The sequence below is a fragment of the Schistocerca piceifrons genome, chromosome 3 (genome assembly GCF_021461385.2).
Source record: "Schistocerca piceifrons isolate TAMUIC-IGC-003096 chromosome 3, iqSchPice1.1, whole genome shotgun sequence".
NCBI classification, from domain to species: Eukaryota; Metazoa; Arthropoda; class Insecta; order Orthoptera; family Acrididae; genus Schistocerca; species Schistocerca piceifrons.
In genome coordinates, this window is record NC_060140.1 from 317,150,226 (window position 1) to 317,166,785 (window position 16,560).

The window sequence follows — 16,560 nt, forward strand, 5'->3', positions numbered from 1 at the left end:
CACTTGGGAGATCTGAATGCCTGCAAAATCACTTTGGCCATTTGGATGCTCTTACTCATCAGTTGTCAGTCATTTGACTGGTCCTATACAGCTTGTCTGCCAATCCAGCACTAACTTCTCAAAATTCTAGAGATGAGAACTTGGTCTTCAATACAGTCTCTCATACTGCTGCCCTCATGGACTTATCCTCCATTACCTTAGCCCTTCCTGTTGCTATATTAGGTTTGATATAAATTTATCATATTATTGACTTATTTATTTTCCTCCCTCCCCTGTACATGGTCTTTACTTTTTCTTTCTATTACTGAACTACATTTTTTACCACTTTCATTTTTTATTCTTCCTTTAATCCATCTTCAGTTTTCACCCCATCCCTTCTGTCATCTCTGAACTGAAGATGGCACAATGCTTACTAACATATTTGACCTACTGTTCTCTCTGGCCCTTTCTTTTCCATTTTGTCCCCCTTGTACCTCACAACATGTGAGCTGCTCATAGATTAGGGACTGAGTGGTGTATCCTCCCTCCTTTCCAGTTTTTCCAACATGTTTCTCCAGAAGTCTGGAAACTGTGTTCCTATTAGTCATGTATCAAGGCACATTTTATGTTGTAACATGTATTGTGAATATCATTTATGGAAACTATGACTAACTAAATTGCAAAAATTTTGAAATATTTGCAGACAGAAGATGCCTTATGATATGATTTGATGTTATGTCTTTTGTCCCTCTCCTCCATTAGCTCAATACTCAAAAACACAGAATATACTGGCAAAAATAATTGAACTAGTAATTATTGTATGGTTCCATTCACTACATTTTACTATACAAATTCCCTTTTTATAGATAACGAAGAAAAGAAAACTGTTTTCTGTCTCTAAGTATTTATTATTTCACTTTATATTCATGTGATGCAGCATCTACATCTATGTCTACATGGATACTCTGCAAATCACACTAAAGTGTCTGGCAGAGGGTTCACTGAACAGCAGAAAGCATAATTATGTTATTTACAATGAAAGAGTGCTGTGCTCCATTTTAAGTTTCTCTATCAGCAGTAGTGTCAGCTGCATGTCCTGAAGGTAAGTATTGGCCAGCCTTTCTGCCTTTTGATGATTTTAGCTATTATCCACTCTATTTATCCCACTGCAGACTAGGGCTTGGGCTGGATGGGTGTGGATAGGTTATTTTGAGACCCACTTTGCCTGGTGCTTTAACCAAAATCTGTCCAGCCTGGGTGACCCTGATGGCAGTTGTGCTACCACTGGCCTTTGACCTTCACTGAAGTACGTGAACCTTTTGGCCCATATGGACAGTGCGTTGTAAGGCAGTGTCTCCTGGCAGCCAAAATGAATTTGGAAACAGTCTCCTCAAGGGAGAACAAAGAGAGGATGGCCACCTAGAACATGGAAGGAAAGGGTCTAGGAGGCAATAATGGCCAGAGGCCTGCTGGAAAGAGATAGGCTGAATAGCGACAGGTGGAAATTAGGTAACAAAAAGCAGTGACAGCTGTAAATAACATTCAGATGCAATGGCCATGATCCTGGTGATTCACTTTCTGTTATTACGAGGCATGTTTTTAAAGTAAGTACCATTTTGAAATTCTGCAGCTAGTGCTGCACTGTGGTCAGCATTTGGCACATGCATTTGGCATGTTTACATTTGTTTGTGAGTCTTAGAAACATCTCCTTTGATTGAGAATCCTGCCAAATGTGAAATACGTGTTGTGCTGTGATTCATCTTTCTTAGTAGTAAAGGCATGAAAGTGACTGAAATTGATCATCAGATCAATGAAGTTTATGGAGAAAACAGTATGAGTGATGGATAATAGCTCTTAAAGATGGCTGCACAAATGTGTATGATGAGAATGAAATGGGTGACTTTCAGTCATTACTGACACTTTGGTGCAGGAAGTTTATGAAATATTGAGAGGAAATAGATGATTTATGATTTTGATGTTATGTGATGAGTTTCCTCAAGTGTCAAGGAGTGTATTTTATGCAGCTTTTACACAAAGTTTAAATTATCTAAAGTTATGCTCACACTGGGTACCGAAAATGCTGACAGGTGCACAAAAGCAAATGTTTAGCCAGTTAATTAACTTTCCTAGAGCCTTGTAGTGAGGAAGGTGATGAGTTTTTAAGCCAAACTGTCACATGTGACAAAACATAAGTGGGTTACATAAGATCTGAATCAAAGCAGGAATCCATGGAATGGTGGCATTCAACATCATCCAAGAAAGTAAAGTTCTGCACACAATTTCTGCCTGAAAAATCATGCATATTGTTTTTTGGGACAAGAAAGGGGTGTTACTTGTGGATTTTTTGCCTTGTGGTGACACCGTAAATTCTACATTTTATTGTGAGACCTTCAAAAAACTTCATTGTGCAATGCAAAATAAAAAGTGTGGCTGGCTGAGGAAGGGAATTGTTTTGCTTCATGACAATGTCCCTACACACACAGCCAATAGAACTCGAGAGCTGAGTGGATTATTTGTCTGCTAAAAACTTTATCACCCTCTGCACAGCCCTGACCTAGCATCCAGTGATTACCATGTGTTCCTGGTTTGAAGAAGCCCCTGGATGATCAGAGCCATGATGACAATGAAGATATCAAAATGACCATGATGCAATTGGTTGTCTAATCAGGCAGTAGATTTCTATGAGATTAGTATTCAGCAGCTGGTTGTATGATAATATTGGTGGGAACGATGCAGAAAGGCGGATTAAAGTACAGGATTTCATATAAAAACAAAATTGCTATGAAAGGCCTACTTCTTTTATTTTTGTTTTAAAATAGTACTTAGTGAAAAACATACTTCTTGCCATCATATCTGTACAGTGAATATATAGCCCATAGTATAAAGTTTTTTTACTAACATAAGGCAGCAGTCTTCCTGTAAGTATAATGAATGTAAACACATATCACACAATCTCCACTACTAAGCATGTGTTTCTAATACTTTGTAGTCAACTTTCATTTGGCAGGGACTGAACTTCCTGATATGTACAAGACAAATATTCAATGGACTTACCACATAATAACTACTGTACTTAAAAAATAGTTCTTTTCTAGTTTTTTACAAAAACTTTATTTGTTAAAAGTCTAGTTTTTCTTGTGCAGTCTCGTTTCCACATGTATTAAAATAGTTTGTTTTCTATCTACAGACTAAGATGTTCAATTATTATTACATATACCTACAACTTATTACATATACCTACAACAATAGGAACACGGTAATACAATTCTTGTGACATTAAGAATACAAATATTGACTTTACTAAAGCTAATGAGGTACATAATATTAGTCCATAGTAACTGTCTTTTTTAATGAAGAAACAACTCATTAAACAACTCTGCAGTTCATTCTTTCTTACTGGAGTTTATGATATACTGAGAGGGGAAAAGTGTGTGTGTGAGTGTGTGGGAGAGGGGAGAGAGAGAGAGAGAGAGAGAGAGAGAGAGAGAGAGAGAGAGAGAGAGAGAGAGAGAGAGATTATTTCTAGGTGACACTGATAAAATTATGACAGTAGTTCAGTATTGTGGTAGAATTAAGTAATGAAAAAGGTGCCTGAGAGTTTTGTTTAATGAAGGAAGTGAAGAGAGATTTTGGCCTTGATGTAATAGACACAAAAATTCTTAAAGTATAACAAATCTACAATTAATGGAATATTTAATATGAATGGTCACAAAACATTCTATCTAAATAACAGGTACTTTTGACTGTGACTTGAGTCACATTAATTCCTTCTCAAATGATCTGCATACTTTTGTTAGCGAAGTAGAACTGTTATAAGTAAGGTAGCCAGGCACGAGCAAAGCAAGGTTCCAGTACCTTGCGTGACACCTGAACTGCGAGGCCCAGTAGTACCCTTGGCTGGACAGCATGCCTTCAGACAGCAGTAATACACTGAGAAATACACAGTAGCAATTACTGCAGCTACCACAGCACCCACACGATACACTGTCAGCAGAGACAACACTTCTGCGTCAGCGTGAGCACTTAGTAATGCTGCAACCAGTGCCCCCAAGCATCGACCTATTGAAAACAAAAAGTATAAACAAATTATTAACTTAAAGGTACCAGAAGAAAAGATAAATTTAAAACACATTTTACAATCCACTAATGAATTATTTACCATGCTAAAACATGAAGTAAAAAGAAATTCTAGAATTATTTCAGAAAATTAGTCTTATATTGTATTTTGGCCAGTTTGGTGATACTTCTTATCTTATACAAGTCCTTTCTTCTCTGTACACATACTACACTACTCACAATAAATAATAGTTTTGCGTATTTCAAACTTTGTCTCCCCTTATAGTTTTCCTACCCTTCTGCTGTGTTAACTTGCTTGGATGCCTTTGCATGTATCACTAATTCCACCCACTCCACATTTTATACTTCATCTGCCTATTTGATTTGTTTTTTACACTCTTCTGTAGAATTACATTCAAATGCATTCAGCTTCTTCTCTGGCTCACTCTGTGCCCATGCCTCACTACCATACAATATTTTCTCCTCGACTTACACTTTAGAACTTTCTCAAAATTTGTTCACGTGTCTGATGACAGTAAACTTCTTTTGGTGGAGCAAAGTTTTTCTGAGATTGACCTTATCTTTGTAATATCTCATTTTCATTGGCCATTTTGTTCAATATTAGTTCCCAGATATTAGTAGCCTATAGCAGGCTTTAAAAGAAGAAAAAAAACATGTATCTGTGTTATGAATAATCTCAGTGTTCCTTACATAACTGGACATTCAATGTTAAAAAATTATCAGTACCATTACTTGCTAAAAATATTAATAAGTTAATTCACATTCACTGAATGGAAATAGCTGAAGAAATGCACATACAATGTGTGATGTGTGTATACTCTGTTATTCATTAGTACCTCTGGGGTTTGAGAAGACAGCTGTGCAAAAACTACAAGACATAAAGAAATACACATATATAAGTAGTCAGAGCATCTCTACAAGTTTTCAACTCATATTACATGTGCTCAAAAAGACATCATTTGTGATGCAGCAAATGTCAATACAATAGTATTCCAATTATTCCAGATTAAGTGGCAGTGAAGACAGGAATAGAGGATCTTTGACATAACTCCATAAGAAGAAATCACAAGGGGTTAGGTCAGGTGACCATGGGGACCACTGGAAAACAGTTGAGTCATGATACAAAGCATGTCCAATCCAACATTGAGGCAATTTGGCACTGAGGTAATCATGAACATTTTCAAGTGTTGTGGAGCACTGAATTGTTGGAAAATGAAGTCTCCATTTTCTTGTTGAAATGAAATGTGTGTATGTGTCTAGGACCTCCCATTGTGTAGACCAGTCACCTGGTGGAAACCTTTTTTGTTGATGCTGCTTTGGCAACTTGCATGTTGAACTTTCTTGCTGCAGTTGTGGTGTAAGCAGTTTTCTGCATACAGAAAAATGGTTCATAAACTTTTCAAGAGGACATGGCACAAAAGATGTTAACTTTAAGTGAATCATGAATGAGTTCCACAATTTAGAGAGGATATTCTATGTTACAAACATGCACATTATGATGATTCACTTTTACAGGTACATGAAATGCCACTTCGTCACTGAAAACCAGCTTTCGTACAGAACTATCATCCTGTAGTAGTCACAGAAAGTAATTGCAAAAGTCAGAATGACACTAACTGTCCAGAATAGTCAGCACATGTAACATCTGCAGCTGGCATGGTTTTACACACCAGGGCCAGTTAATTTCAGATGATATCAACAGTGAAAATTAAAACACAAAATCAAAAAGCACCAATAATCCTGTGTAGAACTGTTAAATAAGAGATGGGTAAGTTTTGCAGGCATCTCCATTAATCATTTACACCTTCAAAGATAGGTGTCATTTTGAAGAGTCTAAAGCAAGTATATAAAACAGTGTGACAGAAATGAATATTAGGTAGTATCCAACAAATGTTTTGTTTCAGTAGGCTTTCATACAACTGGACTAGATATTCAAAAATAAGACACATGAGACCAATGCAGTATGACATGAAATATTTCATTCTCCATAGGGTTATCTAAGTAATTTCGATCAGCCTCCTCCCACAAAAAAGGGCTTTGAATCTTCTCTTATTATTTATGTTTTCTGTACATTCAGCTAAATTTGACCCACTGGGTATATCAGCAAACACTCCAGTTAAAGGTGGTAATTCTATTCAGCTAACATCTCTTTTATCAACATGGTGATTCCTTAGCTTCCTGGGTATGTGAACTGAAAGATCACAGACAACATCTCTGAATTTACTGAATAACATAAACTTGTAAGTACCATTTATGAAGTTTGTATAAAACGTACAGCTAATGAATTCCTATGTGAACCAACATAAAATAACTGAGCTATACAACTGTCAGAGTATGTAGTAATAAAAGTGCATGAGAAAATGGCATTCAATATCTTCTAGTTCAAAAACTTGTAAAAAAATCTTGAAATCGTGATATTTGTGATTATTATACACCTGTTTTTGTAAGAGGTAAAATAATAGTACACACCTAAACAGAAATGGAAGATGACTGCCATTCCCTGAGCAGTTGCAGTGAGATGCCGAGGAGCAAGGTGACGGGTATACAGGATCGCTGTCACCCACATGAGGCTCAACGTGAAAACTTCCATTATTTCACAAGGCAGAGACCACCATGCATTTGAGAGATATGAAAACACTGAAAATAAAAATTTATTTTACACATGTTCAAACTGTAAACAAAAATGTTTAATTTCAGAATACTGAATACAATTTGATTACCTGTAAATCTTATGATGTAGAAAATAAAAGCAATGATGAGTAAATTGGTATGACCACAGTATTCCACTACATGCTCAGCATTCCACAAAAATGGAATTGCACAGAGTGCTCCAACTGTCACTGTCAGTCCTATAATTAGTTGGTTATGGTCTTCTAACTCCATCAAATGCCTAAAATTAAGAGCATTTAATTAGCACTAGCAAATATATTTTCTATAAATTACCATAAAAATGATAATTATCAAATTGAAATACAAACAATTAGTATTAACAAGATTATTATGAAGCCTCTTTCATTTGTGTAAAACTATTCAACTATTAATGCACCATGAAATTAAAAAGATAAACCACATATGTGAATAAAACACAACCACTAAATTATTATCTGTTGCAAGTAATAAAGATTGCAATTTATTACAGAATTGTGAAATTTCAGAATTATTTGGAAGCTACGGCAAGGAACAGCTTTTGAAAAAACAAAAAATTGAATACATAGTCATCTAGCATTAAAGTGTCTAACTTGGTTTAGAGAAAGTTGACTGACAATAATAACAGATGTCAACAAATGGAAGTTAAACACAGAAAATTGAATTATTAAGGTCTCTATCCAGTCTCAATTGAACAAGACGAATACCTTGTGGAGTACAAGTAAGTTGTGCCTGTATGTCACAAAACATGTTGTAAGCCTATACAGTACGTTTGAGGAGGAAGCAGACACACTGGAAGCATAGTAATGACTTTTTTGAAGAAAGACATCATTACATTTCTTTCTCAATAGTTTCTGAGATATATTTGATCTGCCTGGATAGCACCAAGCACCACTTCCAGGATGGGAAGCTGTGTGCCAGTCAGCCTGGATGGACTGGTACCTGCCTCAGTACATGAAACAAACACACACACACACACACACACACACACACACACACACACACACACACACACACACACACTCTCTCTCTCTCTATCTCTCTCTCTCCATTCACAAGGGGGAGGGGGGTTGTGTGTGTGTGTGTGTGTGTGTGTGTGTGTGTGTGTGAGATAGAGAGAGAGAGAGAGAGAGCGAGAGAGAGAGAGAGAGAGAGAGAGAGAGCAGTTAACATAATATAGTTGTACAGATATGTGTATTCGTGCGTGGATGTATACTCTAGGTGAAAGAGGACTCATCTGAAAGTCAGCAAAGTTTTCAGTCTTGTTTATGTGTCTTGTCATGCACTGAGTGCCTCTACTATTTGGTAAGATGTTACCTTTATTCCTAAATTCTTTTTATTCTACCACAACTTTCCATTACCAAGCTTGGCAGAGATATTTGTAAGATACAGTAGTCATAAATGTTGTCCAGTAAGAAACACACGGAGCTGAAGAATGCATAACTGTGATTTTAAAACAGATTTTGACAACTCATATGCTACATTGGTAAATTTAGGATAGTAATGGAATATGTAGCGGCAAAGTGGAAATAGATGGGACTTGAAAAATAACGGTCTTTAACTTGGGATTCAAAAATGGACAGATGTCCATCAATAGTTTTGAAATGTGGTGTAGCCAAATTAGAGTGTTTTGATGGAAACCACAGTACTTAACAGGCACCAGAAAAGCAACCAATGCTCATCTTTCATGAAAATTATTTACACCATAGCCCTATAAGTAAACTGCATCACACTAGATTCTACAGATTTGATGGAGCATCAAATGGTGTAACAAATCACTTTGCACATTGTTACTGTCTGATGGACGTCCAAACACAAGCATTACTTACTGGAATGCCTACAGCAAAAAATTAAAATATGATCTATGTAGAACAATGCTTATATGACTCATAGGCAGATTGTGTACATGACTTTCCCCCATCAAGTTAGCTGAGTGTGGCAGCAGGAAGGGGATCCATCACTAACATTAAAAATAAAGAAAATAAAATCCTGTGACTGCAAGACATCACTAGGAAGAAGAAGAACAAGAACAAGGAGAGGAAGAAGAAGAATAAGAAGAGAAAGAACAGTCCTAAAGAGGAAAGTATGAAACAAACAGATATGGTTTACAAAATAAAAGTACAGTAAACAATTTACTTTAAAAAATGCAAGTTTGTATGTCCAATATACCATAATGAATGAACAAATGTACAAATGAAGCTATTTCATGTCTTCATGTGATAAAGAATAATTATTATTCAACCCCTTACATTCCTCTGATCACAAAGGATCCACATAATAATAATCCAGGACTGAAATTTATCCTACAGTTTCTGTAAATGGCTTAAGAACAACACAAGTGAACAAATAGGTAAAACATTTAGTCATAAAGGAAATTTTTAATGTTGTGAAATAGTCCTGTTCATCTATAATACACTGCCTCGAGGGAAAAGTGCTTACTTTGTTATGAAACTATTTGTGATGGTGTATTAGTGAGTAACTATCTTGACCTTGTCTTTATTCTGTGACAAGTTCCAGCAAAATTATTCAGCTCAGTGGCAATAGATGAGGACTTCACTACAGATGCGATCTTGTGCTCCTCCAGAACGCATAAATGGCTGAATTCCTGTACCACCTCATAGAAAATTACATATCGAAATGCTTTGAGCTTCGAAATACTTCGATCACAAATAATATTAGTGCTTCCAATCCACTTTATTTCTTTGGTGATACGAGACACACAGACTCATGGTTTGACTAGGTTTATCTGCATATCCAACACATATTCATATCTATTAATTACAATATCTGTCATCAACTTACTCATAACTAGAACAGAGGAGGCTTCATCTCTTAATATATTTTGGTGGTGTAAACATTGTCCCCTCACATTTTAAGTCGTATATACAAGAATTTTTAAGTAGCTGCATCAGTATACACATAATTACACACTGTATGAAAGTAAACTTCCTATGTAGCTGTATTGGAACATATCAGAGAGAAAAATCCTTACCTTCACATCATGTCCAATTCCCCAATTGTTTTGATCAAAACAGAAGTGTGTACTGGCTCTGTGTTATTTTGTGTTTAACTTGATATAGTTATTTTCTATTTTTGTAGACTGAATTATTTATGTTTTAGCTTATAGTTTCAGGAAATGAAAACATGAAATGAATTTTCAGTATCTGATTTAACCTCCTGACCCAGCACAATGAATAAATATCATGTCTTCTTTGTTAAGCCCATTATTCTGCAGCATTTTATAATGTATCTTCCTTTTTATACACTGTGTAAGAAAACACTGCCAGTTTTAAAACCAATTTGTAAGGAAAAATTATCTAAATATGGGTACTATAGTTTAGAGTAAGCAATGTACTAGTGCAATCTTAGTGGTTTAGATTTTCTTAAAAAATTAAAAGTTGGTCAGTTCAGGTATCTTTCTTAAACTTCTTTTATATAAGACATGATTAAATACACTACTTTTTGTGAAACTTGTATAAGTTTAAAATATATTATTGCCACAAGAAGCTGCTCCATGTGTAGATCTCAAATGTAAAATACGCAATATGTACTTCATGTATCCAACTGTTACAATATTATCTTACCATGGCAAGTAGGAGTCCAGAGCACCCCAGAGACCTCCCATGAGCAGCAAGATAACAGAAAGGACAGCCAGCTCTCCACCATGTTTTTTGAGGCCTCCAAGAGGGTGCACATGAGCCCACCATTCTGGTCTGGAGAAGGGTAATGATCTTCCTACCATTGCAACGACAGCAAAAATAGCCATCATTATAGCAAAAGCAATAAATGGCACAGGATATGCTGTGAGATCGAGCAGCCAAGTTATCACACCAACAATTGGGGCACAGATTGCAGCACCAATTCCTCCCCATGTGAATTCACGACCAATGCCACCTTTGTCTCTTGTAGCAATTACAAGAGCTGCATCTAAAAGTGCTAGTCCAGCTGTTGGAAATATGTCTGCAACAGATCGTATCTGAAAATAGGGAAAAAAAGAAATATTGGGTGAACAGAATCAGTAAGAAACATTTATCGTTATCTTATTATATAAAATCTATGTTTCTGTTTTTAGTTTTGGTGGTATAGTGTCTAACTTCAAACGAGTTTCAGGAGTAAAAGGATCATTATAAAATGAATGACAACCCAGTAAAGCAGTCAGTGGGATAAGATTTTCTTTGATCTTGAAAGCTTTGTTGGAACTGCTAATGAAAAATTATAACAAAAACAAGTATAATGTTCTATTACATATGTAGCTGCCAAGTCCAGAAAGTTGTCTAAAGGCAGCGACAAGTTAAAACAGACAAAACTGGATAAGAAAAATGACTTATTAAAAATAACCAGTGGATCCCTCTCATCTTGGAGCCTGTGTGACTTGCCCTTTTCTTTTGCCTTCCGAACCAATTTCTCTCTCCTCCACAAGGGAGGAATCATTAGTTCCATAAGATAGGATAGTGTGTGTACTTCTATACTATTATATGTCTGTTAGCACAACTGCATGTAGAAATAAATTCTCAGTTGTTGCATTACTTCATTTTCTTGGTGAAATGTTAGATTTACTGTTGACGACCTGTTGTAAGTCCATTATTGAAATGCAGTACTCATTTAGATCTGTGGCCTGGTACTTTATTTTCCTTTATGTGCAAGGTACTTTATTTTCCTTTATGTGCAAATAGCCACTCCCCTCTCCTTTATACAAACATCAAAAATAGTTTTGCATCACCCCGGTTCCCTGAGCTCCTGAAGATAGACGTTGACTATGGATATTGTATCACAAACACAGTCCTTTAACTGTTCAGAGATGTCTCTAAACCCGCCAAAATAAGTAAACAACCATGCACGACCAGGGCCTATTAGGCAGAGGGGCCCTGACAGCCAATCAGTTCCAGTCATTCCACCAGGGGGGAGGTACAAGGCTTGTGTTGTCTGTAGTTCAACCATGCCTAGATGATCAATACCGTGGTTTGATCGTATCCACATTGTTACTTTGTACCAGGAAGGGCTCTCAACAAGGGAAGTGCCCAGGCATCTCGGAGTGAACCAAAGTGATGTTCCGACATGGAGGAGTTACAGAGAGGCAGGAACTGTTGATGACATGCTTCACTCAGGCCGCCCCAGGGCTACTACTGAAGTGGATGACAGCTACCTAAGGATTACGGGTCAGAGGAACCCTGACAGCAATGCCACCATGTTGAATAATGATTTTTGTGCAGCCACAGGACATCGTGTTACAATTCAAACTGTACAAAGTAGGCTGCATGATGTGCAACTTCACTCCCGATGTCCATGACGACGTCCATCTTTGCACCCATGACACCATGCAGTGCGGTATAGATGGGCCCAACAACATGCCAAATAGACTGCTCAGGATTGGCATCACGTTCTCTTCACCGATAAGTGTCGCATATGCCTTCAAGCAGACAATCGTCGGAAATGTGTTTGGAGGCAACCTGGTCAGGCCAAATGCCTTAGACACATTTTCCAGTGAGTGCAGCAAGGTGGAGGTTCCCTGCTGTTTTGGGGTGGCATTATGAGGGGCTGATGTAAGCCACTGGTGGTTACGGAAGGCACCGTAATGGCTGTATGATACGTGAATGCCATCCTACAACCAATAGTGCAACCATACCAGCAGCATATTGGTGAGGCATTCATGTTTATGGATAACAATTTGTGCCCCTATCATGCACATCTTGTGAATGACTTCCTTCAGAATAAAGACATTGCTCAACTAGAGTGACCAGCATGTTCTCCAGACATGAATCCTGTCGAGGATGCCTGGGATAGATTGAAAAGGGCTGTTTATGGACGATGTGACCCACCAACCACTCTGAGGGATCTACGCTGAATCGCCGTTGAGGAGTGGGACAATCTGGACTGACAGTGCCCTGATGAATTTGTGGATGGTATGCCACTATGAATAAAGGCATGTACCAATGCAAGAGGACGTGCTACTGGGTATTAGAGGTACCGGTGTGTACAGCAATCTGGACCACCACCTCTGAGGAGGAGGAGGAGATTAGTGTTTAACGTCCCGTCTACAACGAGGTCATTAGAGACGGAGCGCAAGCTCGGGTGAGGAAAGGATGGGGAAGGAAATCGGCTGTGCCCTTTCACAGGAACCATCCCGGCATTTGCCTGAAGCAATTTAGGGAAATCACGGAAAACCTAAATCAGGAGGGCCGGAGATGGGATTGAACCGTCGTCCTCCCGAATGCGAGTCCAGTGTGCTAACCACTGCGCCACCTCGCTCGGTCACCACCTCTGAAGATCTCGCTGTATGGTGGTACAACATGCAATGTATGGTTTTCATGAGCAATAAAAAGGGCTGAAATTATGTTTATGTTGATCTCTATTCCAATTTTCTGTACAGGTTCTGAAACTCTCGGAACTGAGGTGATGCAAAACTTTTTTTGATGTATGTATTATGCCAGTTGTACACTAGCTTTTAACAATCTACTTGCATCTGATCAGTCTTTGTGACTTCCAAATAATATTCTATCATGTGGAGCATATCTGTAGAAACACCTTCAGATGTTTCAATATCCTGTAGTGATATAAGGAGCTCATATTTCTTATTTAAGAAGCATCTTATGTTTTAATGGAAAAATCCAAAAATATTGAAATTGTTATGCTTTGTGCTGTCTAAGTTGCGCTTTTTTCCCTCCACTGACCTGTGCAACTGTCTAGCTTTAAGGCAGCTCTGTCTTTTTGAAATATTTAAACTAAAAATTAATTACACGCATCATCTAAATATCTTCTTGGAAATAAGAATAATCTCTATCTTTTTTCTTTTACTTGGACCATCTCACTGGCACAGTAGTCTACAATAGACTGCTGCTATACGTGGAATAAGTTGTTTTGCATAATAGTATTGATTAAACAGGCATCCTATCAGACCATATGGCATTTCCCCAAGCTATGTTGCTGCACAGTCATACTTTCATGTTCAGTACATTTTGCACTGCATAATTTTACTCCTTGGCAGTAATCCTTTAACTTCATAATAAAGACGTACTTATTTTTTGCTGTGCCCCATACGTGTCATTTCACAGACAGATACTTAGTAAACATTTAATTTCACCAAAGACTCAGTTGCTCATCCAAGCTAATGTGCACAGGCAAAGGTCTATGATAAAGGAAGCCTCAGACCTGAAGCTGAAGAATGGAAAATGATGACCTCAGGAGAAAGTGAAACTGAATTAGGCATTTGAATATGATGCAAATGTGAAGACCTTGCAGATCTTGTAAGCAGTTACATAACTCAGACAGCAGCTGAGTGAGATAAAGAAGAAAGGTAAGAACTGAAAACACCGCAATAGGTCCCAGTGTTATTACTTTATTGCTAACTAGTACTGCTACTCAAAAGGCAGCTTCTTCAGAGCAAAAATCATACTGGTAACCAACAGCTCTTCGCAAATACACAGCGACAGTGCACTGAACTGACATAAACTCACATTGGAATGCATTGTAGCTGTCTACATAATGTGGCATGCTGCCAGCTGGCATGATTTAGGTTCCAAAGATGCTGCCTTTGGAATAATTAAACTGGTTACCAATAAACTAATAACACTGTGACCTGAAACACTGTTTTTTATTCTTATTGGTTCATCAGTTCCTATTGTTCCTGCAGCTCATGCCTGCATTTGAAAGTACCAAAATTCTTTCAAAAAATCACTGAGTAAAATGTGCAATTATTAAAATGCAAACAATATGAAATCAGGAATGAATTCAGTTTTTGTTCCATAGGAAACAGACATCAGCTTTTTATGTAGCAAAATTATTATGATGGATCTTCTTGCAGGTTACGGCTACCACATTAACTTCCATGTGCACATGACAACAGTTAAATGCACTGTTAAGGAAAATAAGTTCATGTGAGGGTAAATGGGGCTCAACTGGCTGCTGAGCCATGTGAGTGGTCTCAGTAACCAGAGACGTGTGAGTGTGTGTGTGTGTGTGTGTGTGTGTGTGTGTGTGTGTGTGTGTGAGAGAGAGAGAGAGAGAGAAAGAGAGAGATTCTGATGAAGGCCTTTTTGGCTAAAAGCTTACTTGTTTGACAATCTTTTTGTTGTGCCTATCTACAACCCAGCATCTATACTATATGGTGAGTAGTAATCTATTCTTTTCATAATATTGTCATTATTCCACCCTGGATTTTACAAATAAGAACAATATTTTCACTTTGACAGTTGCCAGCTCTTCCATGTCAAACACACCACATCATAATACTCTGACACCATCCACACATTACCCAGAGTTGCTTTTAGTTGCCTTCCTAAACTATGCAACATCATAGTCAAACTCTTTAATATTCCCACATCAGCACAAACACTCCAAGGTTGCAACAACTAAACCAACTGCTGCCTACTCCAGTCCCACCATTGGCCAAACATACAACATTAAAGACATGGGCCACATGTGAAACTGCTCATGTAATTAGCCAACTGATGTATCTTCATTGCACAGCTTCCACAAGGTGGTGATCAATACCACACTGACAGAATTCATGAACTGACACAGATGAACTACATACCTTAGAGACACTGAATACCCAGTTACTGGCATGCTCTTTGCCAAGGCACAAGATCTTGAGAGCTTTCTACATTATACGGTCGATCTGAGCCTCTCACGTCTACATTTACATGACTACTCTCAAATCCACACTTAAGTGCTTGGCAGAAGTTCACTGAAACACTTTCAGACTATTTCTCTACAATTCCACACTGATATCTTTCTGTGTGAGCTATGATTTCTCTTATTTTATTACGATGGTCATTTCTCCCGATGTAGCCAGCCATCACAAATTATTTTTGCATTCAGAGAAGAAAGTTAGTGATTCAGATTTTGTGAAAACATCTTGCCATAATGAAGTACGCTTTTGTTTTAATGATTGCCACTCCAGCTTGCACATGATAATATAAAATAAGCTGCCCTTCTTAGAACTTTGCTGATGTCTTGGTAAGGCTCCCAAACCCAATAGCAATACTCCAGAAGACGATGGACAAATGTAATGAAGGAAGTCTCTTTAGCAGATTTGTTGCAGCTTCTGAATGTTCTGCCATTAAGATACAGTCTTCTATTCAACTTCCCCCACAACATTTGCTGTGTGATGATTCCAAGTTATGTTGTTTATAACTATAATACCTAGGTATTTAGTTGAATCGACAGCCTTTGGATTTGTGTGATTTATCATGTAACCAAAATTTAATGGATTTCTTTTAGTACTCATGTGGATGACCTCACTCTGTTTAATTGTTTAGAGTCAACTGCCACTTTTTGCACCATACAGATACCTTGTCTAAATTATTTTGTAATTGATTTGGACTTCCGGTATCTTTACTAGATAGTAAACAATGGCATCACCTGCAAACAATCTAAGAGACTGTTGAGATTGTTTACTAAATCATTTATATAGGTTATGGACAGCAGAGGGCCACTAACACTTCCTCGTCAAACACGAGATATCACCTCCTGGTACAAGCTTCCCTTTATGTCAGAGACGGAAACATTCTCTCTGATAAATTCTCACATCTCTTATCCTACCACTCTCTTTCCGACACATGCTAGCCCCTTTTCCTTCTTCCATTGGTATTAGTTGCAATTTTTCTCCCCTTTAGGTCTCTTTCCCCTTTTATTCTATTTATTACCCTATTTTATTGATGGTTTTTCTTCTATCCCTTCTTTCTATCATGTAGATCATGTCAAGTGTGTAGCAGATTTTGAGGTCAACTGGTCATAAATGTGAAACAAGAAGAAAATTACCAGATAAAGATTATAGCAAAAGTATCTACAGTTAGAAAAGGAGATATGAAATAAAAGTGCAAGTTGCCCAGAAAAATTATTATATTGGCCACAGAAGAA

General features: G+C 37.5%; 1 protein-coding gene across 2 annotated transcripts in view; it reads right to left on the reverse strand.

Moving 5' to 3' along the window:
* LOC124790139 overlaps positions 1–16,560 on the reverse strand; it is a 302,687-nt gene that overhangs the window by 15,327 nt on the left and 270,800 nt on the right. For both annotated transcript variants that reach the window (XM_047257725.1, XM_047257726.1), the window contains 4 exons: positions 10,287–10,678; positions 6,777–6,946; positions 6,526–6,693; positions 3,835–4,038 (listed from right to left, as the gene is read on the reverse strand). In XM_047257725.1, coding sequence (XP_047113681.1) covers positions 3,835–4,038; positions 6,526–6,693; positions 6,777–6,946; positions 10,287–10,678 — 934 coding nt within the window. The remainder of the gene's footprint in view (positions 1–3,834; positions 4,039–6,525; positions 6,694–6,776; positions 6,947–10,286; positions 10,679–16,560) is intronic.